This window comes from Phocoena phocoena, chromosome 12, assembly GCF_963924675.1.
Source record: "Phocoena phocoena chromosome 12, mPhoPho1.1, whole genome shotgun sequence".
NCBI classification, from domain to species: domain Eukaryota; kingdom Metazoa; phylum Chordata; class Mammalia; order Artiodactyla; family Phocoenidae; genus Phocoena; species Phocoena phocoena.
In genome coordinates, this window is record NC_089230.1 from 587,961 (window position 1) to 604,710 (window position 16,750).

At 40.1% G+C, this 16,750-nt stretch overlaps 1 protein-coding gene across 1 annotated transcript; it reads left to right on the forward strand.

Moving 5' to 3' along the window:
* The first annotated feature begins 3,088 nt into the window (after positions 1–3,088).
* DYNLT2 (dynein light chain Tctex-type 2) lies at positions 3,089–16,750 on the forward strand. The gene is made up of 4 exons (XM_065889198.1): positions 3,089–3,196; positions 11,470–11,676; positions 14,449–14,607; positions 16,640–16,750. Exons 1-4 carry the CDS (start codon positions 3,089–3,091, stop codon positions 16,748–16,750), a joined length of 585 nt encoding a protein of 194 aa, XP_065745270.1.

The window sequence follows — 16,750 nt, forward strand, 5'->3', positions numbered from 1 at the left end:
TAATATCTGAAATATAAAACATAAAACACTGTTTAACATGAAGTAAAAATTAATTTTAGTATATATTTAAGTCACATGAAAATTCTATTCTGTCTATTCTGAGTATAGAATATACTCAGGTATAGCTACTGTGTTAACACACTTTCCAAATGTCATGAGAACTATATGATTAAAACATTGTGATTAAATGTTAACTAAGATTACTTATGCAAATATTTCCAAGTAAATGCTTAAAGATTTTTAATTTCTTTATTAATCATAGTATTTAAGAATTTACAGAAGCTCAGTGTATTTTATGGATAGTGCCTTATTCCTTTCAGCATTCTTTTGCTACCCCAAAGTTATCAAAATAAGCATTTTTTAATGAGGGGTGGGAAAACAGAAAATCAAGCATAATGAGTTAAAAGAGAAGCAAAATCCATAACTCTGACTCCCTATATGGTGTAAAAAGCAGCAAACCACACTGCTTTTCCATGAAGGATTAAATAAAACCAAATTTTCATAATTTTCCCAACATTACACGAAGCTCATCTTATAAACCTGCAAAGAGATCACATTCTAGGTCTAAAACTGACCTGGGGTCCTTATGTGATGTATCAAGTTCAGGGGTCTCTGTGTTCTAACATCAGTAAGTCCTGGCAGCTCCCTGATTTGGAAGCCAGCCAGCTTAAGTTCCTCCATCCCGGTCAGCATCACCCTGTTATCCTGTCCGCTATTCCTGTCCCCAAAGGTTTCACTTCCCCCTCTCAGGCCTGACTGTCAACCAATCCTTTCAGGCTCTAGCAGGTGAGGTGCTGCCCGAGAGACTTGTGTGGAATATTCAGTGGTCCTCTGGGACACCTGCTCAGCCAGTCGGTGCACACCCCTAGGAGCACTGCGGGACGGCAGGGGAGAGGGGACTTGCTCCCGCTGCCTGCAGCCTGGGGCTTCCTGTGCGCTTCCTATTCCTTTGAGCACTGCCCTGCAGCAGCAGCTGAACTCAGTCTGCAGTCTTCCCGACACCTGTAGGCCCAGCTTTACCACCGAATGCCCACCACAGACACAACACCATGCGTCAGTGCCTTCCCTTCAGAACTCTGCTTCCCAGACTTGCCAGGCCCTTACACGTAGCTGGGCAGCACAGTTTCCTCCTTAGACCCCTGAGTTTCAGCCAGGCAGGGGCCCTCCTCTAAGTTTCTAAGCTCTAAAATTCCAACCACTTCCCTTAGCTCCCTCAGTCCTAGGGGGAGTGACTGCTTCCCGCAGCTGCCGTGTCCACAATACTACTTGCAGAGATCTCTTTTTATCCTTTCAGATAACTAGTTAACAATTTTTACCTAGTTAACTCTTTATACCAAATTATCTTAGTGCAAAAACTAGTGTGGTTTGTCTCTGGACTAACACAGAAATATAACTCTAAAAGGTCATATTCACATCAGAAGGGACTCCTTGCATTTTTAAAAAGGATTCGAACTCTAAAGGAATGAGCTGTAGTTCTGGAGTGACAGGTGATAGGCAGAAATGATATTTCTGCACAAAAGCCCATCTACCCCACTAGCAGAGTGGGCCCTGGATTTGGCACCTGAAGTTGTAAAAAGGGTCTCTTTTGGTTGTAGGCACTGGATCGACACAGTTGTCCCTCAGACTCAACCAAACAGTAAGATCTTAGAGCACAGAGACCACGCCTTATACAATGCTGTAACCCCAGGACACAGCATAGACCCTGGCACACAATAAATGAAAAATAAGAGTTACATGAATGATTGGCTCCTCCTACCCTGAGCTGCAATACACCCCTCCAAGTCTCCAAGACCTTCAGATCTGAGGAATGGCTATATTCTACCCCTACCAACACACATACAATTCTACAAGTTGGCTTCTAGGTTAACTTTTAAGCCCATACTCTGTTAGACAATAAAATCCAACCTCAAATCAACAAACATGAGATGCTGCAATGCTCTGATGGTCACTCATGACAATAAACACATCATCCTGTGTATTACACTCAGGAACATGCCTGTCCCCCCCAGAAGCCAGAAACCCTGCATGTTTGTGTACATGAGTGTGCACCTCCCACGCCCTTTTTGATACTTCAGTGTCTTGTCCAGAGCAGCATGGGGTAGTGCAAACGGCCTGTGCTTGACAGCTAGAATGATCTGAGTTTGAATCCTTTCTCAGACTCTTTACCTCTTGCCTTGAAAACGTTACTTAACATACCCGAGGCTTTTAACTGTAAAGCGGTGCAAAATATTATCACCTTCTCTGGTTGTAGTAATCAGAGATAACACTTGAAAAGCCCCTAGCACACAGTACTCAGAAAGTAGCAGCTAGTGCTAAAACTGCTGACAGATGACTGACATTGAACTCCCTGAGGCAGGAATGTAAGTAAAATCCTTATTTTGAGGCAACCCCACTGAATCCGATCTCCGGTCAGTTAATGAGACCCTTGTGATTTAGTTTTACGTTATCAAAATGGCCCCAAAATGTCCAATGTAATTCTCACTTGCAAATGTGAGCCAGAGGCGAGTATTCCTACACAAACTTCCCACACTGCTCAGGGTACCACCTAGCGAAAACTTCCCTTAGGGGCGAAAGCCAGTCAGAACAAAACCTATAACCAACGGCGCGTTGTGCGTGCACGACCCGGCCCCGGTGAACAGCTCCGGGCCGTGGCTGTCGCGGCCACAGAGCCTCCACACGCGCGCAAGGCGTCCCCTCGGCCCCCACACCACGTCCTCGCGGACTGCAGCCGGGACCTCGAGCCCCAGGAACGACGTGGGGTCGGGCGGCGCCAAGAAGCAGGAGGGCGGGGCGGGACGGGTCCAGCAGGCGCCACCCCGCGCAGGCACGGCCGCCCTCCGCCGCGGCACCGGCTGCGGCCCGGACGGCGCTTCCCGCGCCGCACCCCCAGGGGCGCGCTCTGGAGAACCGGCAACTGCAACTCTACCTCCATGACTTACGGCTCCCGTCCACGGCGCCGAGGGATGACGCAAGCCACGCCATGTCACGTCACGTCACGTCACGGCCCTCCCTGCGGCGCACTTCCGGCTTCCGCGGCGCAGGCGCGAGCGAAACCCTGTCGCGGAAGTCGTCCGCGAGAGCCTGCGCGATGGAGAAGCGGGGCTGGGGTGGGAAACCGCCCTCGGCCGCGGCGCCTCAGCAGCCGCCGATGACGCCTCGGAAAGAGAGGAGGCCTAGCATGTTCGAGAAGGAGGCAGTGAGTGAGGAGACTCGGGACGAGGGCCAGCCCCTAGGCTGCAGAGCTCCGGCTTTTGTGGCGTAGACCCTAGACCACCGCGCTAACTGACTGAAACAGCTTCTTCAGTTCTCTTCAGATTTGTTCAGCTCAGGTTTCCTAAGAGGCGCTTTCCCCAGAAATATGTAATTTTAGTGTGTTTAGTGCCACCACACAAACCGCAGCTTTACCAGCCAGAAGTAGGTGTATGTGTGCTGTGCTTCAAAATAATGATAATAATATTTGGATTGGATATACCAAGCAGAACAATGAGATGTTTTGAGTTTTTGTAAACAGCAGCAGCCTCACTATTTGAAGAACGTACGAGAAAGTTAAATTGAAAATAATTCTGTTCATTAACTTACTGTCTGAAATTAATGCAAAATGACGTTCTGTTTTATTGGCGGTGTAACACCGTGATTTCTGTATGAGCATAGTGTGAAAACCATTACAGTACGAAACTGTAATCATGGAGCTGGGACTTCTGGTCCACTTGCCTATAATTGTTTCTTTTCATACCTACTTTGTGGGACCCATAATCAACAGGATGAAAGAGAGATAATAGGCAAGACACTAATTTTTTTTTTTTTTTTTTTTTTTTTTTGCGGTACGCGGGCCTCTCACTGCTGTGGCGTCTCCCGTTGCGGAGCACAGGCCGCTCCGCGGCATGTGGGATCTTCCCGGACCGGGGCACGAACCCGCGTCCCCTGCATCGGCAGGCGGACTCTCAACCACTGCGCCACCAGAGAAGCCCAAAACACTAATTTTTGAAGATCCTTATTTCAAATAACAGAATCCTTCCCAACCCCCCTCCCCCCAAAAAAGTCATGGCAACATTTCAGGTTCTAATGACTGCTCTTTGGTGTCTACATTTTACAGAGGAAAGAGAAACAAAAGGAGGAAAAATAAATAGGGCAAGTTCTCAGAACCAAGCAAAAGCACAGCAAGGCTAGAAACCTTAATATGTTGGATTTTAAATCCATGCTCCCAGAAACTTTGTTGTATTGCCTCGTAATAAGTCTGAGAAAAAGATAGGTTGCCTGCAGTAATGAAAAATATTTGTATTTTGAGGTGCCTTTTATAAACTTACTGTCTACTGAAGATCTGAAGTCTTGAAAAGTGAAGAAGTCTGAATCCAAAAGGAGGGGACGACAGATAGGTTCACTTGGTATATAGGCCAGAATCTGGGGAAAGGGGAAATGGACCAAGGCAGTTCTTGCTTATTTGCTATGAATGTGATTAACCATAGCTGCCTTTAAAATCTGGGCTTCTACAGGTAAGAAATTTGAATTGGGAAGAGACTGAGAAAAGATTTCACAAATGCTCACTAAATGTGCCTGAAGGCAGTGAGTCACTAATTAGTCACTCCTAACTTTCAGGTAGCTGATTATTCTCATGATCCTGAGCATAAGAAAGACTAGGGCACACAATTTAATGGTTATAAATGTCTTTTGATTTTCTCTCTCGTGCATCCATTTATTTTCTTCTACTAGTAGCAACTCAATTTTCCTTTGGAGAATTAACTAATTCCCTATTGGATAGAGTTTTGGTGGGACTGTCAGTCACCTTCCTTAACTTTGTGGTGAGGATGAGACCAAAACTAGGCTGATTAGATGAACTCTTCCTGTAATAATTAAAGAAGATGGTTGAGATTAATTTAAATTGAAGGCGGCATACTGAACTGCCTCAAGTGTCAGACTCTTTAGGCTTCTCTTCCATTCTGTGAGCTACTCCATATCTTTCCAATTAGTTATGTATATGGTTAACGAGATTCCGTGCTTATTGCTTGCAACCAAAGATTCCAAAACCATAAACAAATTACCGAAAATTGAAAACTTGGTTAGTCTCACTTGTCTACGTACATTTGAAAATCTTTAATACTAGCAAACAGGTTTTAGAAATACATTAATGTAATGGCATCTCATGACCATGCTCTTTTTTTCCTAGGATTGTAGGCTCAACATAAGGAAATGCCATATCAATAGGTTAAATAATTAAACTCAGATTGTTTTAGTAGATACCAAAAAGTTCTTCATATTTAAAGCCTATTTCTAAGTTTTGGAAGTGACCACAAAGATTTTTCCTTAATTAAGAGATAAAATACTCTTAATAAAGAGAATACTAAATCAGAAAGCCAATATATATATGGAAGAAATGGCAGAGATGTGAGTTTTCAGCATATTAGAATCTCTGATTGTTATTTTTAAACCACAAATGCATGCCCTATCCCCAAGGAATTCTTTGCAGTTGAGAGCCACTATTAATGATATAATATAGTTGTATCCCTTGGGTGTATTGTGAGAGGAAAAGAAGATGGCAGTACCCTGGAGAAGCATTCTATTAATCAAAAAGAACAAAATAAAGATTTCATTTTTAAGAGGTTTGGGGAGCTATAATGCTTCTCTTCCGCAACTAAAACATAAAGCAGTCTGACAGATGATTAAAACAGCAGGTTTATTTCTGATTAAGGACTTCTACTAGAAGCCAACTCCTACCAGAAACTACAGAAAATTACAGAAAATGTATGAAGTACTTATTTCCACTGGCTGGATGTAAGGCAAGACAGGATTGTGATCTTTGAGAGATGACAAACAAAGGTGAGCCCCAAGATTTCCCCTAATGTACTGCCTGGTGAGGGCTTCCAGCCCATACCTTATGGAGATGTCTCCCTTAGTTGAGAATGATTTGGGAGTCAGGGTAGGTTAGGGTGATATAAGAGCAGAGTATTAGAGAGGAGAGAGCTGTACAAACAGTTCCCAAGATCTGCAGAGGATTTTCCTCAAGTCTTCAGCTTAGTACATCAGCACATCTGGTGAGGAAGTCAGGTGTGGCTAGAGAAAGAACCACCCAAAAGAAACAGAAAAAAATCCTTGGACTCACACAAAATAGTTTTTTTTTTCCCCACCAGTAAGAATGGAAAACCACATAAATCACAGGGCATTGGTTAGAGTGCTAAAAAGTGTATTGTCTCAGTGTTGGGGGAAAAAGACCCTAGACTTAGGGTTTTCTCTAGTTCAGCCTATCAAAGCTTAAATTGGATTTTAAATTGCCTCGTAATAAGTCTGAGAAGGATTACAATGTTTCCAAGTTACTGCATTCTAGAAGAAAGCTCAAGAATGCATGTGGGAATACAAAAATATACAGCAAAAATGGAAAGTAAAATTCACAATATCTGGTATTTAATTAGCATACCTTCAAAGAAGCAGAATAGTACAACTCAAAATGGAGAGAAGAAACAAAACACCCAGAAATGATAAAAAGATAGAAATAGTATAAAAGGACACTAAAGCGGTTATTATAAAAGTTATTGTATTATATTAGTTTTCATCACATTAAAGCAGTTATAAAATACTGATATTATAAAAGAGTTAATATGTTCTGTTCAAGAATGAGGAGAGGGACTTCCCTGGTGGTCCAGTGGTTAAGACTCCATGCTCCCAATGCAGGGGGCCCGGGTTTGATCCCTGATCGGGGAACTAGATCCCACATGCCACAACTAAGGATCCTGCATGCTGTAACTAAGGATTCTGCATGCCTCATTGAAGATCCTGCATGTGGCAACAAAGTTCCCGCCTGCTGCAGCTAAGACTTGGGCACAGCCAAATAAATAAATATTTTTTTAAAAAATCAGAAAAGATTAAGCGTGGTAAATCCAAATCAAACCTCTACAGGTGAAAAATATAAAGTTGGAAATGTAAAATAAACAGTGGAATTAACAGCAGATTTGACACTGCAGAGCAGGCTTAGTGAATTTAGAGACAGCAATAGAAAATCTGACATGAGCTATGGGAAAATTTCAGGCAAAACTTTTATTGTCTTTGGAGGCCCCAAGTGAGGAGAGGGGACAAACTGACCAAGACTCGAGAGAAAACTCAAATAAATAAAATCAGAAATTAAAGAGAAGAAATTAAAATTGATACCACAGAAATACAAAAGATCATAAGAGATCACTATGCCAACTAGTTGGACAACCTAGGAGAAATGGATAAACTACTAGAAACATACAACCTTCCAAGACTGAGTCATGAAGAAAGAAAAAATCTGAATTGACTGATTACTAGTGAGGAGATTGAATCAGTAATTAAAAACCTACCTAAAACAAAAGTCCAGGATCAGATGGCCTCACTGGTGGATTCTACCAAATATTAAAATAAGAATTAATACCAATCCTTCTCAAACTCTTCCAAAAAAATAGAAGTGGAGGGAACACTTCCAAACTCATTTTCAAGGCCAGCATTACCCTAATACCAAAACCAGTCAAGGACACCACAAGAAAAGAAAATTATAGGCCAGTATTCCTGATGAACATAGATGGAAAAATCCTCAACAAAATATTAGCAAACTGAATTCAATAGCACATTAAAGAGATAATACACCATGATCAAAGGGAGTTTATTCCAGGGATGCAAGGATGGTTCAACATCTGCAAATCAATCAGTGTGATACACCACATTAACAAAATGAAGGATAAAAATCTCATGATCATTCAAATAGATGCACAAAAAGATTTGGTTTTTTAAAAAAACTTTGGTTTTTTAAAAAAGATTTGGTTTTTTAAAAAAACTCTCAACAAAGGGGTTATAGAGGGAATGTACCTCAGTATAATAAAGGCTGTATATCAAAAGCCTACAGCTAACATAAAAATGAAAAACTAAGCTTTTCCTGTAAGGTCAGGAAAAAGACAAGGATGCCCACTTTTGCTGTTTTTATTCACATAGTCCTGGAATTTCTAGACAGAACAATTAGGTAAGAAAAAGAAATTAAAGGCATTCAAGTTGGAAAGGAAGAAGCAAAATTGTTTTTTGTATATGACTTGATATTATATATAGAAAATCCTAAAGACTCTACCAAAAAAAAAAAAAACATTAGAATTAAAAAACAAATCCAGTATAGTGGCAGGACACAAAATCAATATAAGAAACTCTGTTGGGTTTCTATGTACTAATAATGAACTATCAGAAAGAGAAATTAAGAAAACAATCTCATTTATGATTGCATCAAAAAGAATAAAATACTTAGAAATAAATTTAACCAAGGAGGTGAAAGACCAGTCCACTAAAAACTGTAAGACATTGATGAAAAAAAATTGAAGACATAATAGAAGTATATTTCGTGCTCATGGATTGGAAGAATTAATATTGTTAAAATTTCCATAGTATCAAAAGAACCTACAGATTTAATATAATACAATCCCTATCAAAATTCCAATTCCAATTCCAAAAAAAAATCTGATGAAAAAAGTGGGCAGAAGATCTGAATAGGTATTTTTCCAAAAAAGACATACAGATGGCCAACAGGTACATGAAAAGATGCTCAACATTACTAATCATCAGGAAAGTTTCATATCAAAACTCACAACTGTTAGAATGGCTGTTATCAAAAAGACAAGAGGTAAGTGTTGGTGAGGATGTAGAGAAAAAACTTTTGTGCACTGTTGGTGGGAATGTAAATTCATGCAGCTGCTATGGAAAACAGTAGAGAGGTTCCTCAAAAAGTTAAAAATAGGACTACCATGTGATCCAGTAATTCCACTTCTGGGTATTTATCTGAAGAAAACAAAAACACTAATTCAAAAAGATATATGCACCCTCATGTTCACTGCAGCATTATTTTCAATAGCCAAGATATGGAAATGACCTGAATGTCCAATGATGAATGGATGAATAAAGAAGATACGGTGTATATATACAAAGAAGAGTGAAATCTTGCCATTTGCAAAAACATGGATGTGTCTCAAGTGCATTATGTTAAATGAAATGTCAGAGAAAGACAAATGCCGTATGATCTCTCTTATATGTGGAAGCTCACAGATGCACAGAACAGATTGGTGGTTGCCAGAGGTTGGGGTGTGGGGAAAGGGCTGGAGGGTGGGCAAAATGGGTGAAGGGGGTTAAAAGGTACAAACTTCGGTAAAATAATAATAATAATATGCTCAAGTGTGGTTTATTCCAGGAATGCAAGGTTGGTTTAACATTCAAAAATCAATGTAACTCACCATATTAACAAACCATTAGGGATGAAAAATAGGATGGAAATTGGTAACATTTCTACCTAAATTAAAGCAGCTCACCCAGTCATGGGTCTAGCTGGATGATGACATATATCTAAGATGATGTCCTATCTCTGTAAAGCATATGCAGTGGTGGAACAGAAAATATGTACTACTTATAATTAGATGTCAAGAGGAGAGGTGGGGAGATTCTGCACTAAACATGCTCTTCCTCTTCCTAACTTGCTTACCGCATAAACTCCCTCAGAGAGGAACAAATCAGAGGGCAAAGAAGGGGAGCTATTGCTCCATAACAGTTTCTGCCACATAGAAACATCAATGGTAGAGAATAAATATTTTCCCATAGTATTCCTGGGAATATGATGTTTAATGTATACACTTTAAACTACTGGTCTATGAAGTAAGGTGTGAAAAATGAAGAGGAGTGATAGAAATATGTAGGACTGTAGGAAAATCAAGATGTAATAAACATTAAAATTAATAAAATTTTAGTAGGCAACAATGGTATTTTTATATACAACTCCTAAAAACATAAAATGTGTTTTTAAATCACCTTAAATGGGACATTGAAAGAATATCAAAGGAATTAATGCTTCAGAATAAATTGAAAGAAATTCTTGTAATATAAAAAATTAATTGTAACTAAAAGTTCTTCTGTAAATGCAGAAGCAAACCATGTTCCTGGTTTGAAACGCTATTGTACACTTATGAAGTTATTTATCATTAACATTATTTGTAAACAAGTGTTTTAAACTATAAATTATTACCTCAGACCCTGATCTCCCTCTAATCTATTCACCATACAGCAGCCACAATAATCTTTTAAAACTGTAAACTAGAAAATATCACTTGCCCGTTTAAATCCTTCCACTGGCTCCTCACTGTTCTGAGAATAAATTTCAAATTCCTTTTCAAACTCTTAGTCCTACATGATACCTTTTTGTTTTTAATATATTTATTTTATTTATTTATATTTGGCTTCGTTGGGTCTACGTTGCTATGCGTGGGCTTTCTCTAGATGCGGCGAGCGGGGCTGCTCTTCATTGCGGTGCGTGGGCTTCTTGCGGAGCACAGGCTCCAGACGCGCGGGCTCAGTAGTTGTGGCGCACGGGCTTAGTTGCTCCGCGCCAAGTGGAATCTTCCCAGACCAGGGCTCGAACCCATCTCCCCTGCATTGGCAGGTGGATTCTTAACCACTGCGCCACCAGAGAAGCCCCATGATACCTTTTTAACCTTATTCTGTTACTACTATTTTCCTCACTCTAAACGGTCCAGACACACCAAACACACGTCTATTCTCAGAACATGTTCTTTGTCCTTCCTATTTCCTGTTCCTTTTAGACTTCAGCCCAAACCGGACTGAAGGGACTTCTCCAATTATTCAGTCCAAATTAGGCCCTCATGATGAGTTTCTATCAAGTCATGTGGTTTTATTTGTATAGCGATTACCACTATTTAAATTGGCTTAGTCATTACCCCATATATGTTTTTATTGTCTGTCAGTCCTCCTCCCCACTAGAAGGATAACTCCATGAGTGCAGAGTCCTTGATTATGAGTTAATACAAGTAAAACAATTAATTCCTGGTTGTTATAATGAAGTTCACCACTGTAACTTCAGAGCCTAGAGTACTTAACTGAACCATAGTAGCCGCTAAATAAGTAGTTCCTTAAGACAGGTTGAATGTCATGCAATAAATGTTGAATGTAAAAAGCACAGAAAGATGTATATACCAAATCAATACACTTTTGTTATCTTTTCAATTTAAGACTTAGAAATGTGTTATGTAAATAATTGTATTATTTATTCAAAGATAAAATAATTAAAATTATAAGAAGACAATAAAGGATAATATTTTCATAATGTCAGGGCAGGGAGCATGAAAGGTTTTCCTTACATACCAGTCTTCTAGCCACTCTGTTGCCCTCTCAGGGGCCACTCTTGTTTCTAGTTCTTTTGCATCTTCCATGGATGTTCTAAATATATGCATTCAAATTTGTGTTTGTGTGTATTTCTGTTTATAGATAAATAGATAGATGATAGCTATATTCTTTTTTCTTCTTTTACCAAATTGATAGCCAGAAATGAATCTAGGATTTAGCGACCACACAATCATTGAAGTCTTATAATGGATTTCCAAGCTTTGTGTCAGTCCTGTCCCATTGCACCAGGGTTCTTAAAAACGAAATTTCATTTTACAATTAAAAAAGTAATCTCTGTCTCTGTCTCTCTCTCCCTCCTTTCAGTATGCACAGATTTTAAGAGAAAGACTGAGAGGATCAATTCATGATGTTCAGTACGTAGAGCCACCATTTGATGACTCAATTGCTGACATAGGTAAAGAATGGAAGAGTACCCTGGCAAAACTAAAGTTTGCTAATTCATATAGAATGGAGCCATTGAAAAAATTCCAGGCTTATTCAGTCGAAACGAAAGTCCAGCAGATATTAAAGGTAGGTTGATAGATACATATGATAGTAATATCCTAGCTTTGGGGGTTTGATAAACTATGTTAAGATTTATGGCGGTATAGTTACCCTGATTGATTTTTTTGTAGCTTTTATCTCTGAAAATATGAAATTACTTTGGAGTCATACTCAATAATCTTCATGGTGATGCTATGATTAAAGCTAGACCAAAAGGAATATTCTTTTGCTATTTCATTTAATTCTTAATTATCCGTAAATTATTTATCCTTCAGGTTCCATGTGTCTCCCATATTTGGAGGAATGAATAAAAAAACCCATATTGAATATGTGTGAAAAATTGATTCATGACGACACTAAAACATCTTAAGAACAGGCAATCCCCAATTTATGCATGGGTTTTCTTCTTCATTAAACCAGCTGGAATCTAAAGTTCATTTAAGACAGTTTGAAACTCAGACACATGTTTTCAGGCTAGCCCAACAAAGCTTCTTCAATTTTACAAAATTAATACTGTAATACGAATACCAATATTAATTATGCTAGTGTTGGTATGTGAAGACTACATGGTTCAGATGGAAAGAATTCCCTTCACCATCTTTCCTAATAAAGGGCCAAATTAAAAACTTGAATTATAGAATGTTTGTTTAAGGGACCACTTTTTCTGAATCCCCTTTTCACCTTTGGGCACCAGGCACCCAGGATTTTTCTGATGACCAGATTCCCTTTGTGGGACTCTACCCAGCCTAATCTACCCCCCCCACCTCTAATTTACAAGATGCATTCCTTTAGTAATAACTGATGTAAGCTAGCTATTGGGAAGAAAGCATATGTTTAGTTTATTCTGTATAAATGATTAATGGCCCTTTAATTGTATCAAAGTTAATTCTTAAATGAATTAACCTTTATTAATATAGAAGAATATTTAGGAAACCCACCCTCCAACCTCCCTCCACCACCATAGACATAGATACATTTCTAAGCTGAATTAATAATTATCAGATAATATTTGGTAAAGATATTATGGCTCATAACTTCAGGAAATAAATTCAATACAATAAAATAATGATTAATTCTCTGATCTAAACACTAATAGCAAGCATTTGTGACTGAGTATACATTTTGGTGTGTCACTCAGCCCTACCACATAGACTGAGTTCAAGTTTATTGACTATAGTAGAATTTCAAATTGTGTTTGCATGTGATAGCTGAGCATGATGGGGCCTGGAACAGCTTATTGGAAATATAGGTGGAAGGCTAGGGGTCATAGAGAGGCCGGGGATTTTCCTTTGTGTTTAGGGAACATTGAACACAGTTCTAGACACAGAAACAGTATATACTGATGGAGCTTATAGGTATCTTCCTATAGCATGTGCTCTTTATTTATTAAAAATGAACACTTAGGTAGATAAAGCCTGGGATCTGTTAGGCAGATTCAGAAGGGAGAATGGATGTCGCTAAGTGTCCAAAAGATTGAGCCAATTGCCTGAAGGAACTAAATTCTTCTAGACCCAGTTTAGATCCAGAAGCATTCTAGAAGGGAACCAAAACCAAAAAATGGGTAATTTATTTGGTTTTACTTGCCTGTAAAATTACCAGGTAGGCATCCATTTGTTGTCATTAGAACTCAGGACATTGGTTAATTTATCATTGGTCTGAGTCGGTTAATCAAAGCCAGGCCCCACCTGCTCACCAGCTGGTTCAGGTCTGCTTATGGTTTGTAGGAAAATGTAGTCCTTCATGGCCCACATCTGTCTCCCCGCCTGCCCCCAGCTATATATTAATTTAGTAACAAACATGAGAAATCTTTGATTTCCTTGATATTCTCCTGGAGGCCACAGAAAAAAGCAGTAGAGTGAGAAGCCATAGAAGCAGAATTAGAAAGAAGTGGCCTTTAATTTGTGGAGACAAGAAGACAGGAATAGGGACTTCCCTGGTTGTCCAGTGGTTAAGACTCTGCCCTTCCAATGCAGGGGGTGTGGGTTTGATCCCTGGTCGGGGAACTAAGATCCCACGTGCCACATGGCCAAAAAAAGAGACAGGAAAAACATAATGCAGGCTCTGCTCCTGAATTTTAGCAAATACATAAATTTGAGAAACATTTAAGATTCTCTACCTAAGAATTCCCAGAAGCTTTGTTTTAAAATTCCTTTTGTGTCTCCCTAATAACTGCTTGCTTGGTACAGTAATCTAGTAAAGGAAAACTTAAGCTTAAGGGTTGCTAATGAAGGGCAACTGAACATAATTTAAAAACCAAACTAGGGCCTCCCTGGTGGTGCAGTGGTTAAGAATCCACCTGCCAATTCAGGGGACACGGGTTCGAGTCCTGGTCTGGAAAAATTCCATATGCTGCAGAGCAACTAAACCCATGTGCCACAACTACTGAGCCTGTGCTCTAGAGCCTGTGAGCCATAATTACTGAGCCCACGCACCACAACTACTGAAGCCCGCATGCCTAGCGCCCATGTTCTGCAACAAGAGAAGTCACCTCAATGAGAGGCCCAGGCACCACAACGAAGAGTAGCCCCTGCTCCCTGCAACTAGAGCAAGCCCACGCACAGCAACAAAGACCCAATGCAGCCAAATATTAAAAAATAAGTAAATAAATAAAACTAAATTTTCTTCAAAATTATTATTGAAATAAATTGGTAAACATATCAACCATTTAATATTATTTGGTTAGAAATATGTATATTTTTCAAAAAGTTACATGTATTAATCAGACACATTTTCTACTTCAATTTTTGTTTAGAAAATATTTGGTTTGAAAATTAAAATATTTTCTTAATTTTTTTAAAGGAAAATCTTAAAGATGTCAAATATGATGACAAAGTCTTCTCTCATTTGTCGCTTGAATTAGCAGATCGCATATTGTTAGCAGTCAAAGAATTTGGGTTCCACCGTTATAAGTTCATTATAAAAGTATTATTCATTCAAAAGACGGGTCAGGCAATCAATGTAAGTACCTCACTGATCAGCATCTACCGAGTTCAACTATGAGGTCTCCCCTCTAAGTGACTTGATATTTATTGCAATGTCTCAAAGGCACTTCCGGATCCTGAGGTGCATCTTGACTGAAAGGATAATTATGTGAACTATATTTTCTTTCACTATGAATTATTTGAAAAATACTAAGCTAGAAATGGTAATTTTCTGTTAATAATTTATTAAATTGTATGGGTATTCTGTTCCTTGACCATAACAGTTTTGACAATTTAATGTCATTTAATAATTGATTAACCAGTAAATTGATTTAGGGCACTAAATAATAGGTATAGGTACTGAGGAAAATACAGAAAATTACATGACATGGACCATGATTGCCAAGGAGTTTTTACTCCAGTCAAGAAAATAAAACAACACAATTTAGAGTGTAAGAAAATAAAATGATGTGGAGAGTGTAATAGCCTAGGTTTTAGCGTCCAGTTGGCCTGGATATGAATCCTGGCAGCGACACACACTGCCTCTGGCCTGGACATCGTTTTCCTTCTGTAGAATGGGGATGATAAAGCCTACTTGCTTATCCATATTAAAATCCCTAACAGAGTGCCCAGCCCAGAGGCCTCAATAAACAGAAAGACACTTTTTGTATTCAATACATATTCATTGAGCAATTCCTACACGAGAAAGGCTTATTACTATTACTTACAAGTAAGAGTGAATACCCCGAGAGCTGTGTGCGTTTCTAGTGAGTTGAGCGTGAGTGTGGGGGGTGGGACAGTCTGAGGGGCTCCATGAGGAAGCCTGGCGGGAGGACTTGGCTGGGTGGAAGGCTGCCGCCCACAGGGCAGTCAGCAAGGCTCTGGGGAGGACAGAATTACACCACAGCCTACGTGCACACTTGGGGAGCGAGACGCTTCTAGATGGTGACGAGTGCTCCGCGGACGGAGTGACTACTTGGGATTGTCTGGAGACGGGGAAGGGCCTCTGATGTCTGAATGACAAGAAGAAACCAGCCGTGCCAAAGATCAGGGAGAATGTCCAAGCAGAGAAAACATGGAGCGCGGAGACGCTAAGATGGGCGAACTCGCTGTGCTTGACTACTAACCAGAGAGGTTGTGGTGTATTTAGGCAGCCCCACCCCAGAATTTAGCAGCCTGTTTGCTCACCATTCTGTGGGGCAGCTTAGCCTGGATTAGCTGTTTGGATTTTCTCCTGGTCTCACGGATGCACTTGTAGCCATCCAGTGACTCGGCTGGACCTAGACGTCCACGACAGCCTCACTCACAGGTGTGACAGTTGGTGCTGGCTGTTGGCTGGGGCACCTGGGTCCCCCTGCACAGGAGCCATCATCCTCCAGTGGACTGAATGAGCTTCCTTACATGTGGGGCTCCTCACAGCATTCCAGGAGGTGAGAGCAGAAGACCTCTTAAGGCCTTTCTTGGAAGTTGCAGTGTTACATTCTTTTGCTCAGAGCAAGTCCCAAGGCCAATTCATATTTGCAGGGTGGAAAAATAGCCTCTTGATGGGAGATGCCACAGAGGGTTTTTGACCATTTTAGAGCCACCACAGAAAAAGATTATGTGTGGCTTTGAAGGTGAAGCAAGGAATTAGGGTTTCTCTTTTAACAGCCTACTCACAGAGTCAATACCATCTTTTAATTTCAAGACAAACTTTCGGGCGAAAATCTTTTAAGGGTGGGAAGAATAATTCCTCATTACGGACTATAACACCGCAGACTAGTACTGCATGCAGAACTACTAGACCCAGATTACAGAGTGCCTCCTGTTCCTGCCCCCAGACACTCTCTGCTAAGGGAGGGTCATTCTGTGTTAGATAACTTACCAGCTCCAGTAAAAGAAAAGATGGACCCAGGAAGCATCACTGTCAAGTCTTTTCAGCAAAGGGAAAATTGGACAAATTACTTTTAAAATATAACTTTCTGAGATAGTGATGCCTCTTCTAAACAGTATCAAACGTTGTATAGATTTAAAAATGACTACTTAACATGTTCGATCTAAAGTGGGTCTTCTAAACATTTCTCTCGTAGATTGCCAGCAGATGGATCTGGGATGTTGCGTGGGACAGCTGGGTTGCTGCGAAACACGAAACTGAAACTTACGTGGCATTGGCCTTAGTATTTGCTCTTTACTGTGAATAG